Here is an 18,965-nt window from a genome sequence, read left to right as displayed (position 1 = left end):
CTTGAACCCCTGTACAGAGTTCTGGCCTATCACATTCTCTGGAAGCGCGTTCCATGTGTCCACCACCCTCTGGGTAAAAAAGAACTTCCTAGCATTTGTTTTAAACCTGTCCCCTTTCAGTTTCTCTGAGTGACCCCTAGTGCTTGTGGCTCCCCACAGTTTGAAAAATCTGTCCTTATTCACTTTCTCTATGCCCTTAAGGATTTTGAAGGTTTCTATCATGTCCCCTCTAAGTCTCCTCTTCTCCAGGGAGAACAGCCCCAGCATTTTTAACCTGTCAGCGTATGAAAAATTTTCCATACCATTTATTAGTTTAGTCGCCCTCCTCTGCACTCCCTCGAGTATCGCCATGTCCTTCTTGAGGTACGGTGACCAGTATTGAACACAGTACTCCAGGTGCGGGCGCACCATTGCGCGATACAGCGGCATGATGACTTCCTTCGTCCTGGTTGTAATACCTTTTTTGATGATGCCCAGCATTCTGTTTGCTTTCTTTGAGGCTGTCGCACATTGCGCCGATGGTTTCAGTGATGTGTCGGCCATCACCCCCAGGTCCCTTTCAAGGTTACTCACCCCTAGCAGTGTTCCCCCCATTTTGTAGCTGAACATCGGGTTCTTTTTCCCTACATGCATGACCTTGCATTTTTCTACGTTAAAACTCATTTGCCACTTTTTTGCCCAGTCTTCCAGTTTCGTTAGGTCCCTTTGCAGGTCTTCACAGTCTTCCGTGTTTCTAACCCTGCTGCAGAGTTTGGTGTCATCAGCAAATTTGATAACCTCACATTTTGTCCCTGCCTCCAGATCATTAATAAATATGTTGAACAGTAGAGGTCCCAGCACTGACCCTTGTGGAACTCCGCTCGTGACCCATTGCCAGTCAGAGTATTGGCCTTTTACTCCAACCCTCTGCTTCCTGCCAGCCAACCAGTGTTTGATCCATCCGATCTCTCTCTGATGCTGCAGGAGTGTAGTGACTGTTCTAAATGAGCAAGGTCTTGCAATACAAGTATGTAGTATTTTATATTAAAGTTTTGGGGTTGTGGAACGAATCGTCTGAGTTTCCATTATTTCCTATGGGGAAATTTGCTTTGATATACAAGTGCTTTGGATTACAAGCATGCTTCTGGAACGAATTATGCTCGCAAACCAAGGTTTTACTGTATATAGTAAAGACCAAACATTCTCACCAAAGAAAAAAAGGTGTTAGCCAATTACGTTTTGGACATTTTACTTTAGCTAGTCACTCAGTTAAATATGAGAATATATTTATTGCATCAGAAGCATTAAAAAGAACCATATTATCACACATTGAATCAAATTTAGTACACTAGGGGCTCCTTTTATCAAGGTGCGCTACGGGGGTTAGCGCGTTGGACATTTCATCACAAGCCAAAATACTAACACCGCATCAATAGAGGTGTTAGCGACTAGTGCGGCAGGCGGTTTAACGCGCGGTATTCCGTGCGTTAAACCCCCTACCGCATCTTGATAAAAGGACCCCTAGGGTTTGGATCATGAAAAGTTCATATACACCGAAGGAAGAAAAATTCTAAGTTTGAAAAACATGACAAGAACATTTTTTTGTTTCTACCCATAATAGATAAACAGTTTTAAAAGTGACATTGGTGACAGCAGTATCCAGTTGCTAGTGGTTTATCAGAGGTTTTCTTTCCTTTTTTCAATATATTCCTGTGGAATTATTTTTATGTAACATTGGACTGATTGTAGTTTGTAAATCAGTGGAAGTTTATCGATATGACCTCCCTTGCTGTCCTTCAAATTTTGGCGTAAGAGCTTTCTGCTATTTACATTGATCTTCTCTGATTTGGTTACCTTAATGGTGATGACATAATGCTGAAGGTTTAATAATGCTAATGATGCTATGTGCCAGTAATATCTCTGGCATCTGGTGCTAGAAAGTCATAACAGGATATCATTGAGTAGTAATGCATGTGGGAGTGTGAGACTGTTAGTGTGACAGTACTGGTTGTAAGCAAAAGGAAGACAGTCATTTTAAAGGTAAGCTCAATTTTGTTTCTTTTATTAAACATACTGGAGTTTGAATTGGAATATTGCTTCATTTGAAGATCTTCTCCTAGAAGAAATGTGCAAGACCAGTACAGAATTCCATATAAACTTCTGCTATTAACCTTTAAAACCCTTGAAACTAACCAACTCGAATTCATTAATAGACTTCTGATTCCATATTCTGCTGCTACTGTTTGGGTCTTCGGTCAGTCTCTCAGAATTTACTTGTAATTCCATCTTTAAGACACATTAACACCTTACGTGCTTATATTTTCTCGGTCACTGCCGAGAAAACTGCTCTTTGGAACTCTACTCCTAACCATTTAAGAGAAGCTGCCTCTTTAAATTATTTCAAATCCAACTTAAAAGCATTCCTGTTTAAAGATGCCTTTGGGTTTTAACTGTCCTCATAAGGACAAACGCTCCCTTTTTTCCTTTCAGCAAAGATTCTGATCCCTTTTTCGAAAGAATTTGTCTCCCCTCCCAATTGTGTTTCCCTTTCCTTATCCTATCTTTCCTATCAATAATGTAGGTCTACCTTAATACCTTTTGTTTCTGTTTTGTTTTGTAATTTTGTTTGTTTTGTTACTAATTTGCTGAGTTTACTTTATGTTTTTAGCCTTGTTACTCACATTATGTTATACTCTTTTAATGTCCTGTAAACCGAAAGTTTTGATTTGGCGGTATAACAAATTTTTAATAAACTTGGAAAGTAAGATTTAATATGTTATTTTTTTATAATGTTTTATGTTTATTGGTCTTTAGTGAATTGCTTTTCCTCAAGGGGATACAAGGTGATGTACAAATTAATCAAAAAATAAAATAAATGTAAAAAGGAATGCAATGAAATAAAAAGAGAAGAAAAGAAATTGGAGTAATAAAATTGCAGGGTCATTGAATCCTCTGGTCACAACCCTGTGATGACTCAATCACGTAAGCTTTCTTGAAAAAAGATAAGTTGTTAGCAGGGTCTTAAATTTGGAGAAAGTGTTCTAGGTGAAGGGAAGTGAGTTCCAAAGGGAGGGAGGGAGCTAGAAAAAGACACATGATCTAGTGATATTGTATTGGGCAGATTTTGAGGTTGGAAGATGGAGAAGATTATCGCTTAGGGAACAGAAGAGTTGGAAATGCGTAAGGGATAACCAAAGTGGAAAGATATGGAGGTATGCCAGAGTGGAGAACTTTGTGCGTGAGGGTTAAGATCTTATAGTGTACTCATCTACTATAATAAAATGCTAAGCGCGCATGCGCACTCCTACCTGTGTGTTCCCTGTTCCGTATGTCCATGGTCGGAAGGAGTGCGCATGCGCTAGCTATGACAGTGCTCCCTACTCTTCAGCTCCTCCAGGCAGCGGCAGACCTCTTCACAGTAAACAGGACCCAACTACTGCCGGATCAGAGACCAGAACCTACACACCTGAAGCCGTACGCTCGCTGCTCACCAGTGCCTCTAAACTCCCACGTAGCCGACCAAGGAATCACGCACGGGAGCCCCGACCCGACCGTCTCATCCAGGCCCCGACCGGCTCCTCCAGGCCGACGACACACACAGGTCTAAGTCGGCCAGCCAAAGCAAAGGATCCGACGCTGCAAAAACGGCCGATCCTGAAAGTAGCCCTGCATGCTGCTCCACCTCCGATAGCCCCAATCACCTCCCATGGCGCCCGATGTACAAAATCGTCCCCGGAGGGAATAGAGAGCTAGCTAGGTCTTTTGTGCACACTGCTGACAAGAACGAACGTGCTGAGACTGAACAGGTTGAATGAGGCAAGAAGGAGTGTGCCTATACCTTTAATAAAGGGGGAGGGAATGCTTCTGCACAGGGAAGTGGGATGGGGGTAGGTAAATGTTGCTTCACAAGGAAGTGGAGTTGGAGGACATGATGCTGCTGCACAGGGGGGGGGGAAGACAAAGGGGGCCAGGGAGCAATCTTGGATTGCTGTGGGGAGGATAAAGAAGGGGGCCATAGAGAAAGATAAAGAAAGACAGACAGGCAAGGGGCCACAGAGAGATAGAAAGACAGCGGACAGGGAGAGAGACAGAAAGAAAGAATGACAGACATACAGGGAGCCAGAGGGAGAGAGACAGACAGTAAGAAAGACAGACTGTGGGAGGGAGAGAGATAGAAATAAAGAAAGATAGACAGCGGGAAGGAGAGAGACAGAAATAAAAAAAGAAAGAGACAGGGGCAGGGAGAAGCACAGACAGAAAGAAAGACAGACATACATATATTCTAGCATCCATTAATGTAACGGGCTTAAGCTTAAACACTAGTTGTTAAATAGAAAGCCAGTGATACTGAATAAGGAGAGGGATAATATGATCAAATCTGGAGGCACTGATGAAAATGTAAATGGCAGTGTGCTGGATGGTTTGTAAGTGCCGAAGAAATGATTGTGGTAGACCCACGTAGATGGTGTAGCAGTAATCAAGACAAGAAAAGATGAGAGCATAGAAAAGGGTCAGTTGAGAGGAGGTATCCAAGTAAGAAAGTACTGATTTAAATTGATGTAGAGAGATGGAAGCTGACTTAGCAAGAGTGGAAATTCAAGAATGATTCCAAGATATCTGAATTGCGTGACTAGAGGCAAATGTGCATTGTTAGGCATGGGGGAACAAGAGGGGGCTGAAGAAGATCCTGTTATCCAACACGCAACAGTTTTAGACAAGTTTAGAACAGCAGTTTTCAGTGAGCCAAGTGGCGATATGAGAAAGGGCTTCTTTGGGTTAGGAAAGATCCAGATTTAATAGACGTTTTGTCTACAAGAAAGATATTATTTGCATAGTAAAAAGCCTGTATGTTTAGATCTTGAATAAGTATCGTTAGGGGGGACTGAAGATGTCAAATAGAAGTTACGGTAAACAAGAACTGAGCCCTTGGTACTTCGCAGTTGAATGTGTATGAGCTTGAAGACAGAAAAGAATAGGAAACATGAAAGTGTGATTGTTAAGGAAAGTGGTGAACCAAGAGTAACTGTACTTGTATGATGCCTAAACCTTGTAGTCTCTATAAAAGGATATATCTGAGCTGACAAGATCAAATACAGCAGTTAGATCCAAGGACATAAGAATACTAATTTTACCAGAATCAAGTATTTGATGCAAGACACTTAAGAGTCAAGTGATGATTGTTTCACAGCTGTGTTCTGGGCGGAAACTGGATTAGCAGGTGTGGGAAATGTTGTTAAAGTCAATATAATGTAGAAGTAAGCATAGGAAACACAAGTTGGAAAGTGGGTGATAATTTGATATGGTTTTAGGATGCAAGGTTGACTTCTTGAGGATTGGTCTAATTGATGCATGTTTCCAAGCAGAGAGAAAAAACCCTACAGAGAGGCTGTTGGAGATCATGAGTAAAACATACAACATGAGACAGTTTGGGAATAGTGATCCATGGGGAAGGGATGGGGTCTAGAGTGCAGATAGTGAATTAGATAGAGGACAAAGTTTCAATAAGACTGGTAAGTGTTCGGATAAAAAATGAGTCAGAGAGTGCTAGCAAAGTAAAATTCATAGACGTCATAAATGACTACTTTTTGGAGCAATTGGTCCAGGAACTGGCAAGAGGAGGAGCTATTTTAGATTTGGTCCTTAGTGGAATGCAAGGCATAGTACTGTGTTGGGTCTGCTGGGAAATAGTGATCAAATTTGAACTCATACCTGGAGTGACGCTGCAAAAGAAATCTACTATAGAGACATTTAATTTTCAGGGTGACTATAAAATGAAGAAAATAGTTAAAAAGAAGCTAAAAGCAGAGAATGACACGGTGACCCGTACCCACGGCTAACTGCAAGTGACTGTAGTAAAACGCAGGAACAGGTAAAATTTATATCTGTTCACTGCTGGCATGTGGATAAACCTTTTCACCGCAGAGCAGTAAAAAGCTTTGATCCCGCGGGGAACCCCATCCACCACAGTTCCCTGATATTCCACCATTGTGGGTCTGGCGGCTCCAGACCTTCCCCTCATAGGTCTGGCATCTCCAGCCCAACCCCCCCTCACCCATGGGTCTGGCACCTCCAGCTAACCCCCACCTCCCCTCGCTCATGGGTCTGGTGGCTCCAGCCAGCTTCCCTCCCTCCCTGCTGCTGGCACACACCTTGCAAAGCGAGCCTTTCTCTACACAGGGTTGCTGGATGGTGCTCGCAATCTTCCCTCTGCTGGGCTCTTCCTTATGATGCAACTTCCTTTTTTCCCAAAGAAAGAAAGTTGTGTCATAAGGAGGAGCCCGGCAGAGGGAAGGCCGTGAGCATCATCAAGCAAGCCTGCATTCGATGGCTCGCTCTGCAAGGTTTGTGCCAGCAGCAAGGAGAGAGGGAAGCCATCTGGACCCGCAAGCTAGTGCTGCCTGATTCACATCCCAGTCTCACTTTAAAAACTAATTATGGTCTGAGGAGGAGGATCACAGGTGCACTTTCCCTCTGCCGCTGTCCTGCCTCCTCCTCTGACCTAACATTCTGTTTTGGTCTGGGGTAGACTGTGGCAGAGGGAAATTGTACTGGGGATCCTCTGCAGGCCATAATTAGTTTTTAAAGTGAGACCAGGAGACAAGAGGAATGCCAAATGATGATGAAGAGAAGGGAGCCAGCCTTTGGGAGGACTTCCTGGTATAGTAGCTATTAGAAGTACACGGAGGGAGGTCCAGAAGGAGGGAAGGAAGGGGGTCAAAAAGAAGGGGCATATGCTGGACTGAGGGGGGGAGGTGAAGGAGAAGAAATAATGAGTCTGAAAACAGAGGAGAGGGAGAGAGATGGTGGATGGAGGGAGGGAAAAGAAAGGGAGAGAAGTTGGACCAAAGGGGTGGTGTTCATGGAGGGGAGATAGAAATACTGGATAGGATGGCAGTTGGAAAGAGAAAGGGAGAGATGATAGATCCTGGAGTGGTGGGAAAGGAGAGAGATGCTGAATGAAAGAGTAGTTGAGAAAAGGAGAAATGGTGGATCTGGGAATAGTGGGATCTATCGCTACAGCCGCTCTTTCATTCTTCGGGCTGCCAGCAGCGTGAGTGAAGTAAACACGCTGCCTTCTGCAGCTGGAAGCTTTTCCTCTGCTACTGCTTCTTGGCCCCGCTTAGGCACGAAGAAGTAGCAGAGGGAAAATTCACTCATGCTGCCGGTGGCCTGAAGAGCGCAAAAGTACTGCCGTATCCAAGTACTGCCCATGGAAGAGAGGAACACGGAGGTTGGGGGTGTCGCTGGAGGATCGCGGAGGGGTGTGTTTAGTGGTCATTAGAGAAATGCTGGACTGGGGGGGATAGAAACAAAAAAAGGAAAGATTTCAGACCTCTGGGGGAGGGAAGGGAAAGGGAGGACAAAGATGGATGGTGAGCACGAAGAAAGAAAAAAAACGTCAAATGGACAAGAGACCCTGGCAAGCGAGTTAACAGAAGACAAATAGAAAACAGAGCCTGGAACCAACATGATTTGAATAATGACCGGACAACAAAAAGTAGAAAAATAATTTTATTTTCTATTTTGTGATTATCCTGTCAGTGCTGGTGTTAGACATTAGTAGGGTCCAGGACAGAAATTTGGGAGGGGACCCCAAAGCCCTCTACTAGCCCATGTCATCTTCAGCTTCTAGCAGGCTTAGGTAAATCTGGTGCCTAAAGTTAAGTGATCAACACTAAGCATGATTTTACAAAGGATGTGTGCTCTTTATAGAATTGCACTTAACGCCATTTTTTTCCAGTGCTGAATTTTGAGCATTAGTTACTGAATCTGCAGTCCTTTCTGTCTCGGGATCATACCAACCAACTTAATTTATTTACCCCACCCCCCTCTTTTACAAAACCGTGATACTGTTTTTTAGTGCAAGCCAGCACACTGAATGCTCTGCGCTGCTCCCGACACTCATAGAGTTCCTAAAAACCACTTTTGTTGTTTTCTAAAAGGGAGGTTATTTATTTATCACCTTTATGAAGAGATTCACCTAATTCTCTGGGCTATGTTATATGACTTAAACCATTATGTAGTGTAGAATTTGACATATTTGTGTATATAGCCAGTAAAATAAAAAAGATTTTAGTATGAACAGGAGAATTAATTATTAACATGATATGTGTTGTGATAAGAGAGTAATAAAGCTGAACTGGAGCTTTGAATGATCTTATAATCTTTCACAGAGCAGGTTCTGCATATTTCATAGGTCAATTCTGAATACTGTATATTTGGCAGCTGCCTAGAAGGGTTTGGCAATATTTGAGCAATGTAGAAAATGTGTTTTTAAGGTGACTTGTAATATAGATTTTTTTTTTTAAACTTGGTTCTGACTCTTGATTCAGATGGTATACTGATCTAAATGTCTTTGTTTAAAGAAGTTACGTCAATGGGCACACCAATGTTCACCCACGAAAGAAAGTCTGCAGACCCCGTGCAAGAAGAAAACACTTATAAGGCAAATCCAAGGGATCAGAAGAAGCTTTTACAATCTTTGCTCTCCCTCATTGGAGAAGAAATTGAGAAGACCGACACAAGGATACTACCCCACTGCCTTCATCAGGTAGATTAAATCTTATTTTTAATGGTGTATTTGGTGTATGCCCTGTTCTTCCAACAGTCAGTAAATTTACTGATATATTTTTTTAACACCAATCCTAGTGTTTATATTCAGTACTGTTATACAGAAAGATGGCAGCATTAAATATTTGTATAAGGCAGTCTTTGCCATCAGCTTTACTTTTAATTGGCAGTTCTCACATTGCTGTGGCTGGAAGTTTTGCTCATTCCCAGTTATGCCAACATTCAAAAGATTAAAATTAAAAACAAAATTTCCCTTCATGCAGCAGCGGCCCCATTTAAAGGGCCCTTGTGGTTTGCTTGGATGTCCCGCTGGACTCTCCCCTTCTGGTAATCTAGCAGTCTTCTGCCCCCACTACCTGTAGGCTTTTATTCTTATATCATAATAAAGAGAAGGCCATCCCTGCTTTCTTACCTTTCCTTAGCCCCATGGGACCCAACTCATCATAGGAGCTTTTTTCCTAGTGCAGAGGTGTCAAAGTCCCTCCTCGAGAGCCGCAATCCAGTCTGGTTTTCAGGATTTCCCTAATGAATATGCATTGAAAGCAGTGCATGCACATAGATCTCATGCACATTCATTGGGGAAATCCTGACAACCCGACTGGATTGTGGCCCTCGAGGAGGGACTTTAACACCCCTGCCCTAGTGGCTTCCTCTGCCAAAATGATCCATAGTAGTAGACTTTCAAGGTGATGTATGGTTTCTGTTCAGTAAGGTCAGTCTAGCTAAGCTCTGTGTGGTTAGAGAGTTTTCTGGCCTAGCAAGCAAAGCTAATCAAATGTTCTCTATGTATTTTTTATTATTATTATTATTGTTTAGAGTCTAGAATAGTAGCTGTAACTGAAAATATATAAATTGTGCTATCTATCAAAGTGAATTGTTTTTAGAGTACCCACTGCAGCCTTTTGTTTTCTCCAATAATTGAGGGACTTATGTGGCACTCAGGAAGAGAGAAATCAGGTTGACAGGGACCCAAGATGGCTGCCAAAGGCAGACATTAGGAGGATGACCTCCGGTAGAACTGTATTTGGAGACATCTAAAATTTTTTCTGAATCTGGACAAATGGCGAAGAAAGAATAAGCATAGCTTACCAAGTGCTCTTGCTTTGCTGCAGACTTCTTAGCTTCGTTATGCAGTTCTGATGACATCTTTGAATGCAACGGGATAATTCCTTGCAGTTACTAAAGGGGAAGGAGATCTCCCCAGCCTCGAGAAGGGTGTTTTGCTTAGTCCTCCAGCCCACACTCCACAGGTTATAGTAACTGGTCTGTTCGCCATTTTTTTTGCTATAGAATGGTTAAGGTTGAGTTTATTTTTCATTGTTTTTCTCGGGTCTGTATTTTGAGGGCTAAAGGAAATGAGATTTAAGCTGTTTTTGCCTTTTTGATTTTTTCCTTTTAGTAATTAATATGTAAAATCTTTTTTTTCTGTATTAAATGTATTACTTTTATATTATTGTAAAAATTTTGCATAAATAAAATGTGAAAAAAGAAATCAGGTTGACTATGGTACTTTGTGGGTCTAAGTGCTTTGAAAATGAGCCCCTATATCAAATAAGTGGGTTAACTATACAGTAAAGAATGACATGGGGACAAATTTATTTATTTAGCCCGTCCTCCAAAAGAAGCCTAGAACTGTCCCTCTCTTTGCTGGATCTATCTCCATACCCATCCTGACCCCACGAATTCTGTCCCTGCTCCATCCATGCCTTGAACACAAGGCTTTTGCAGATGAGGACAGAGCTTGCAAGGATGGGACGGGGATTAGATGCACAAAACACGGTCATTAAGACCAAACCCCAAAGTAGCCTCCTGTCACTCAGCTGTTGGGGCTTCTTTTTTTTTTTTATGGCACAGATGTGCCTTTGTTACACAATCACAATATCCGCCCCATTAAAAAGAATGCTATGCTAGCCCTCACTGATGAATCCCCCCCCAAACACAGAATAGAGGCATGAGGGATGCCCACTCCCTCCTGTCACAGCGGAATCCTCCCCCTGTGCCAGCCAAAATCAGCAGGAGGGATGCCCGCTCCTTCCTGCCTACTGTGATCCCCCCTCCCACAAGGCCTCCCCCAAACTGACCCTTCCCTTCCACCGCTCCCCTTCCTAAAAAAAAAAAAATTGATAGGAGGAGTGTCCACTCCCTCCTGCCACTGTATGCTCTCTGAAACCCACCCCATACCCCCCGTACCTGTAAATTAGTTGACAGCAGGAGGGATGCCCTCTCCCTCCTGCTCCTCAGGCCCGCCACTGCAAAATGGTGGGCTTTCCCCTTCCCGGTGTATCCTGGGTTGCACAGGGAGGGGCCTAAGGCCCTGATTGGTTCAGGTGCCTAAGCTCCCCCCCCCCAAGAGGGGCCTTGTGTATCCGGGCCAATTAGGGCCTTAGGCTCCTCCCAGTGCATCCCAGGATGCACCAGGAAGGAGAAAGCCCACCATTTTGCATAGGCAGAGCTTGCCAGCAGGAGGGAGTGTGCATCCTTCCTTCCAGATTTCAGTAATTATGATGCCTACAAGATACGTGGGGGAGGGGGGATATCCTAAACCCCCCCAGCCCACCAGGGCCTTCTTTTGGGGACTTTGGTGGGGATGGTAGGAGGGTCTGAAGGGGGAGCCTTCATGGTGGGATGAACTAAAACCTGTCAAGGATCTTCATGTGTGTGTGGGGGACTGCGATCTTTGGGGGGGGAGGGTCGGGAGTGTAGGGGGGTCTGTGTGGCACAATGTGATGGTGAGGGGCCATCATCAGAGGGAAGCATGACATGGCACGGCACAACACGCACACTTCGACACAACATTTTTTTTTTTTTTAATGGGGACAGATAATGTTTCTGTGTAACACACACACATCATCTGTGTCCATTTAAAAAAAAAAAAGAAATAGGGCAGACCTGTCAGTAATTTCAGCCCTTAGCCTCCATTGCCTTAGCGATGAAAGGGCATCAATCGAAGGGCTTGTTTTAATATTAATGACCTTGTTTAAATACTAATGAGGTTATTTATATGGTGAAGTCGGAGAATGAACAAATGCACAGAAAAGCATGTGGTGGACTATTTTGTATATCAGGTTGACAAATTAGGTCCGTCACTAAACCAATCAAACTGGTTTAGCAACGGTCATTAGACCGACAAAGATTTGGACCTTTGGTCCTCAGTCCTCTATTTCTGTACTTCAGAATGGAGAGAAGTTGACTAGAAATTGCAAATGCAGTCTCGTTCCCTTTGTGACTGACAGATCCAACAACCTAATTGAAAGCTCTCTTGTGATGTAAAAGATTTGTAGAAGTCTTTAGCAGAAGTCACTTCTTGCACCTGGAATTAGTGGCATAGCCACATGTGGGCCTGGGCCTACCCAAAATTCTTGTGTCCTTGTTATAGCTGGTGGGGATTCTCAAAGCCTACTAGCTCCAAAAGTCCTCCCTCTCATATTTACTCCAATTTGAAGCACAGTTAAAACACTGTCCTTCCCATGCCGCACATGCTCAGTTTCAGGCATGTGTGACGATTGAGCAAGAGCAGGGAGGGCGGGACAGCAGCAGTATAAGGATAGAACCACTGGCAAGAGCAAATGTGAGAGGGAGGAGTTCTTGGTTCCAAAGGACCCTTAGAGCTGGTGGGGTTTGGGGATCTACACCATCTCAGCTATTTTTAATACTTTGAGATGGCCTCGGGGAAGGAGGGGGATGGGAAGACCACATATGCCCACCCAGTTTGCCCAGTGGCCTACCAAAAATGCGAGATCTGGTTAATGCCTCTGCCTGGTGTAACAAGACTTGAGGCCTAATTCAAAGCTTTTTCTCCTGTTTTATCAAAATACTGAAAATGGAGCAGGGAAAGCAGTTATTTACAATGTCCAATGTGACACGGACAAGAGGACATAGACTGAAGCTGAGGGGGGACAGGTCCAGGACGAATATCAGGAAGTTCTGTTTCACGCAGCGAGTAGTGGACACCTGGAATGCTCTCCCAGAGAAAGTAATTGCAGAATCCACCGTTCTAGGATTTAAGGGTAAACTAGATGCACATCTCCTTAAGAGTGGCATAAAGTGATATGGGTAAGGGTAAATTAGATGCACATCTCCCTTGAGAAGCATACAGTGATATGGGGACTAAAACTATGCCAGGGTACACCTAGCGGGGCCTCCGTGTGTGCGGATCACTGGACTTGATGGACCCAGGGTCTGATCCGGAGATGGCAGTTGTTATGTTCTTATGTTATTTTCAACCTTTTTCATTTCGCAGCACACTGACAAGGCACAAAATTATCAAAGCAGCCCAGCACAAAACAGAAGTCAAATGCACCACAGATCCAAGGACAAACAAAACAACATCATAGGAGTCTGCCTAACCATGCCATCTACTATCTCATCCTCTTCCTTAAAGATCCAATGTACTTGTCCCAAGCTTTCCTGAATCCGGATTCACTTTTTGTCTCCACCACCTCCACTGGAAGGCCGTTCCAAGCATTTCTGTGAAAAAGTATTCTCGGAGATTACTTCTGAATTATCCTCTTCATTATTCTATACCTCCTCATTCCAGAGTTTCCTTTTGATGACTGTATGCCTTATGATGACCACTGACTATTTTAGTAGCCTTCTTATAAGAACATAAGAATTGCCTCTGCCGGATCAGACCAGGGGTCCATCGTGTCCAGCAGTCCGCTCCCGCGGCGGCCCTTCAGGTCCTTGACCTGTAAGATCCCTCCACCTGAATTGTTTATGCTCTAATCCTGAAGTACCATGTAAAGTACCCCTCTATCTATACCCTGTCATCCCTTTCTCCTTCAAGAAGTCATCCAAGCCCTTTTTGAAACCCATTATTGTACTTTGTCCTATCACCTCACCTGGAAGCGCATTCCAGGTGTCCATCACCCTCTGAGTGAAGAAGTACTTCCGAGCATTCATTTTGAATCTGTCTCCTTTCAGTTTTTCTGAGTGCCCTCTTGTTTTTGATGTCCCTGCTAGCCTGAAGAATCTGTCCCGCTCTACCTTGCCTATACCTTTCATGATTTTATAGGTCTCTATCATGTCCCCTCTAAGTCTCCGTTTTTCCAGGGTGAAGAGCCCCAGCCTCTCCAGCCTTTCAATATAAGCAAGGTTTTCCATGCCCTTAATCATTTTTGTTGCTCTTCTCTGGACCCTCTCGAGCATCACCATATCTTTCTTAAGGTGCGGCGACCAGTATTGGACGCAGTACTCCAGATGTGGGCGCACCATCGCTCGATACAGCGGCAGGATAACTTCCCTTGTTCTGGTGGTGATGCCTTTTTTGATAATACCCAACATTTTGTTCGCCTTTTTTGAGGCCGCTGCACATTGTGCCGCTGGTTTCATCGTTGTGTCCACCAATACCCCCAAGTCTTTTTCAAGGTTGCCTTCCCCCAATACCCTCCCTCCCATCGTATAGCTGTGCATCGGGTTCCCTTTCCCTATGTGCAAGACTTTACATTTCTCTACATTGAAGCTCATCTGCCATCTATTTGCCCACTCACCCAGCTTGTTCAGGTCACTCTGTAGATCTTTGCATTCCTCAATAGTTCTAACCCTACTGGAGAGTTTTGTGTCGTCCGCAAATTTTATAACTTCGCACTTCGTCCCTGTTTCCAGGTCATTAATGAATATATTGAACAGCAACGGTCCCAGCACTGACCCTTGTGGGACACCACTCGTGACCCCTTTCCAGCCAGTTCTGGACCAGTTCCTTCTTGTTTATATCTTTTTGAAGGTGTGGTCTCTGGAATTGTACACAGTATTCTAAATGAGGTCTCAGAGTCTTATACACTTCTCCCTCCATATTCACTGTGATAGTGGATTAACAGACCCGCGAATATAGAAAAACCGCAAATAACTTTTTCATATGTTATTTGCTATTTTCCATTAAAAACCATCGTGAATATGGTGAAACCGCGAATAGGAGATCTGGCCTGCTCCTGAAGGAGAAACAAAACATGGTGAAGAAAGTGCTGGGAATCAGCGATTTTCTCTATGCAAGCTGATGTAATTTTGGGGGGAGGAGCCAGCAAGCTAAAATTTGCGAATAATCAAAACCACGATTGCTAAAACTGCGAATACGGAGGGAGAAGTGTACAGGGACATAAATATCTCCTTTTTCCTACTGGCCATGCCTCTCCCTATGTACCCAAGCATCCTTCTAGCTTTCACCATTGCCTTTTCAAACTGTTTGGGCACCTTAAAATCAACACATACCATCACAACCAAGTCCTATTTCTCTTTCATGTATCAAAGTTCTTCACACACTGAACTGTACAATTCCCTTGGGTTTTTGCAGCCCAAATGCATGATCTTGCATTTCTTAGCTTTAGATTTTAGCTGCTAAATTCCAGACAATTCCTCAAGATTCCCATTCATTGTGGGACTTGACAGGGGTGCACAGTATTGCCTCTGTTTGCTCTTATGGTTAGGGACAATGGGGATATTAGGAGATAGCCATCACGAGAGCACTTTTTCCGATGATGTTCTTTTTTTTTGTGTTACTTCCCCACAGTTGACGCTACTGATTATTAAAGGGAATTGCGGGATTATGGTCACATTGCTGATTTCAAAGTGAATTTTGACAATTCAGAATTGTTGAGTATAACCACTGAGAGAATGGAGGAAGAGTTGTTCCATTTAAATGACCCACATGGTGTGATTCACTATTTAGGGGTACACATCCAAAACAATTGTCCTACTTATATCAAAAAAACTATGGTAATATTTTACAGCAGATTAAGGTGGACCAGGGTAAATGGAAAGGCGTGTGGCTTTCTTGCTAGGGCCATATTGCTGTTATCAAAATGAACATCAGAGGTAACCGTAAGAACACCTTCCACAGGACCAAATAAGCCAGCAGACTTGGGGGGGAGTGATTGAATTGGGGGGAGGGTGCATGTCTGTGGGTGTGGCTGGTTTGAGTAGTGTGGTGGGAGTAATGCCCCTTGAGTAGGGGATTTCTGTGGTTGGGTATGTTATATTAAAAATTTATGGAGCTGATGAGGGAAACGGGCTGTTCTTGCTCTGGGACAGCCCTGCGTTTTCTTGGTGTTGTTGGACATTGTATTCTTTTTCGTTGTTACCTCTATTTAACTATTTCATCCCTGTAACTTGCTTGTTTCTCTTGTTGACTCTCTAATAAAAATGATTTTCAAAAAAAAAAAAAAAGAACATCTTGCCCAGACTGCTGTTTATATTTCAGACATTACCAATACTAATTCCTGCTGCTGAGCTGGATCAGTTAGAACGAGACATCAATAGATGCATCTGGGAGGAGGGGTGGGCAGGGAAACAGACTAGGTTGCTTAAACAGCTCATGTGGCAGTGGGTGGAACTGGAGGGAGAGCGGTTCCAAAGGTACCCCCTCCCCCCACACCCCTTTTTACTAAGCCACGCAGCCGAGTCCTGTTATGGCAAATGCTTTGACACCTATTCAGTTCCTTGGGGCATCCCGTGGTATATTCTGTTTCTAGTTTTGTTAGGTGAATGTTGTGGCTTAATGCAGCTTAGTAAAAAGGCTCCCTTAGGGCTCCTTTTACTAAGGTGCGCTAGGGCTTTAACGCACGGAATAGCACACGCTTCATTGCCCCGCGCACTAGACCTTAACACCAGCATTGAGCTGGCATTAGTTCTAGAAGCGTAGCGCGTGGTAATATCCTGCATGTGCTAAAAACGCTAGCGCACCTTAGTAAAAAGAGCCCTTAGTTTTTCTGCTATGGCCTTATTCTCCCTGAGTGCTCCTTTTACCTCCTGAGTTATTTAATGATATGACTTGAATGTACTTGAAAAATTATTCTTTTTCACCTCTATGATCTACTTATTTTCAAACGTTCTTTTGGCTGGCTTATTAGAGCTTTGCGTCCAACTTTGTAGTGTTATAGTCTCCATTTTCTTCCTTTGGATCTACTTTTCATTATTTAAAGGATGTCCTTTTGGCCTTATTAGATTCTTAGATCTCACTCTGCTTGCACTGCTGCCACACTGTTCTGTACTTCATCAGCGCACTCTTAGTTTTGCTTCTACAGAAGTCATTTTTCTTTACCTACTAATGAACTATAATGCTTATTTTCTTGCTAGCAGAAAGCAAAAGAAATTCTGTGGAGTGACGATGTTCCTTAAAAGGACTTTATTTGTAAATGTCAAAGTTCCAAAAGTAAAATAAAATCATCCACATAAAAGTAAAATCATCCACATAAAAATAAAGTAATCCACATAAAAACCTTAAAGCACCTAGTCCACTAAGGGCACAGGACCCAACACGGTCCGCGTTTCGACAAAAAGTCTTTTTCTGGGGTCCCTGAGGGTCCTATAATGGTGGATAAGTGGAGAATCTAATATGTGGTGAGCAGCGTCTTTCTCACTGCTCACCACATATTAGATTCTCCACTTATTCACCATTATAGGACCCTCAGGGACCCCTGAAGAAGACTTTTTGTCGAAACGCGGACCGTGTTGGGTCCTGCACCCCTAGTGGACTAGGTGCTTTAAGGTTTGGTTTTTACTTTCTTGCTAGCAGGAGAATTTTCAAATCTTCTCACTGTTTTTTCTACTGTATATCATGCATTATATTTCAGCATTGTATGCAAAATGTCTTGTGTGTAAAGTATAAACCACAAAAATGTTAATAAAAGAAAAAAAATAATCATATAAGTAGCCTGATTTTCAGGCAAATGAACCCATCTATTTTATACATGCACTAAGTTGCCAACTTCTTTCTTGGGTATTATACTGACTCAGCTTCTGAACTAATGATACTTAATAGCTACTCTCAAATAACTTTGCACTGAACAAGTCACATGCTCTCACTTTTCCACGGACTCTTGCCATGAAAAATACACATTCACCAGTGATTTGACATCATAGCATTTTCATTAGTAAGTACACTCCAACTTCTGTTGCTGAAAAATATTTATTTAGAGTTGTGAGATATTTACATTGGTATAAAATATTTGATATATGAACACCATAATGCTTTCAATATGAAATATAAATTCAATTCAAAATATGAAACAGGAAATATCATACTCAAGTGATTTAATTCATGTAATAATAATAAACAACTTTATTTTTGTATACCGCCATACCAATGAGTTCTAGGCGGTTTACATCAAGAAAAGCTGGTCAGTCAGCGAATCTTATAAGTGCACCACATGACATATCAAATACAGTACTAAAAGAATTAAGATATGAATTTATCAAACAAATAGGTTTTCAGTATTTTTCTAAAAGCGTGGTAAGATTGAGCTTGAGGAATTAAGATACTCTACCAGGTGTTCATTTTACTAGCCTGGAATGCTAAAGTTTGATCAAAAGATCTTGTATAACGACAAGTTTTAGGTGATGGAAATGCAAACCAATAAGATTTGCATGTATTCACATTTGTTCTATGAAATTCAAAATGAGAGACAAGATAAGCTGGAGCTAAACCGAATAATAAAGCATATGCAACCAAATTTGAATAAAACTCTTGCATCAAATGGTAACCAGTGAAGCTGTCTATAATAAGAGCTAACATGATCATGTTATTTCAGACCGAAGATCAAACGAATTGCTGAGTTTTGTATTATTCTTAATCTGTTAAGAATTTTTTTAAGAGATCCCAAATAAATTATGTTACAATAGTCCAAGACAGACAGGATTGAAAACTGAACCAATAGCCTAAATGACTCTAAATCAAAATATTTATTAATCGTACGCAATTTCCAAAGGACAGAAAAACATTTCTTTATCATTAAATCTGTCTGAACTTCCAAGGTAAGATGACGATCTAACACAACACCCAATAATGTAATGAAGTAAATGTATGTGTAATAAACATGGCTTGTCTGTTTCCTCTTTGTGGACAACACCTAATTGTGGCATGCAATAAATATGTACTCACTGAGGAATAATTTTCAAGCCATTAGGAACTTATAAATGATTGGTATGACTGTTACACAGTAGCAGCACTTACATAATGGACATTTTAAAGCTTTGTAAATAATTTTAGTTTAGTTCGTGTGATATTATGATACTTTCTTTAGCTGTACAATGGAACTTATTGGAAACTTAAATGTGTGACTTCAGTTTGTTGGAGAAGGAAATGGGGCTAAACAATGAAGGTCTTTCCAAAGAGTTAAAACCAGCATTTTTCAACCTTGGTGTTGTGGCTGTTCCTCAGTCCCATCCCCAGCCAATGACCCGAAAGATTTCTTCTATAGCAATTGGTGGCAGTGGACAGTGATTCAAATAGCCTGTTAGCACCAACCCCCGAGTCTTCTTTCTGACTTAGCTTCCCACTCCCACATAAGCAGGAAGTGTCAGAAAGAGGGCTTGGGTTGGCATGAACAGGCTAGGCTGTCTGAATTGCTGCCCTACTGTGAAAAAGGTGAGGCACATGCCTCTTATGTTAAGCATGTCCTGGTGCTGCTGTTGAGATTGATGCT

General features: G+C 42.5%; 1 protein-coding gene across 2 annotated transcripts in view; it reads left to right on the top strand.

Annotated features, from left to right (window-relative positions):
• CNST (consortin, connexin sorting protein) overlaps positions 1 to 18,965 on the top strand; it is a 169,352-nt gene that overhangs the window by 26,347 nt on the left and 124,040 nt on the right. Inside the window, exon 3 of one of the 2 annotated variants that reach the window (XM_033937047.1) lies at positions 8,349 to 8,530. In XM_033937047.1, coding sequence (XP_033792938.1) covers positions 8,349 to 8,530 — 182 coding nt within the window. Of the gene's footprint in view, positions 1 to 8,345; positions 8,531 to 18,965 lie in introns of both variants that reach the window. The other variant, XM_033937046.1, reaches the window with a different exon arrangement.

The sequence above is a fragment of the Geotrypetes seraphini genome, chromosome 3 (genome assembly GCF_902459505.1).
Source record: "Geotrypetes seraphini chromosome 3, aGeoSer1.1, whole genome shotgun sequence".
Taxonomy (NCBI): domain Eukaryota; kingdom Metazoa; phylum Chordata; class Amphibia; order Gymnophiona; family Dermophiidae; genus Geotrypetes; species Geotrypetes seraphini.
Note: the sequence above shows the minus strand (reverse complement) of the source record. Positions and strands in the feature narration are given on the sequence as shown.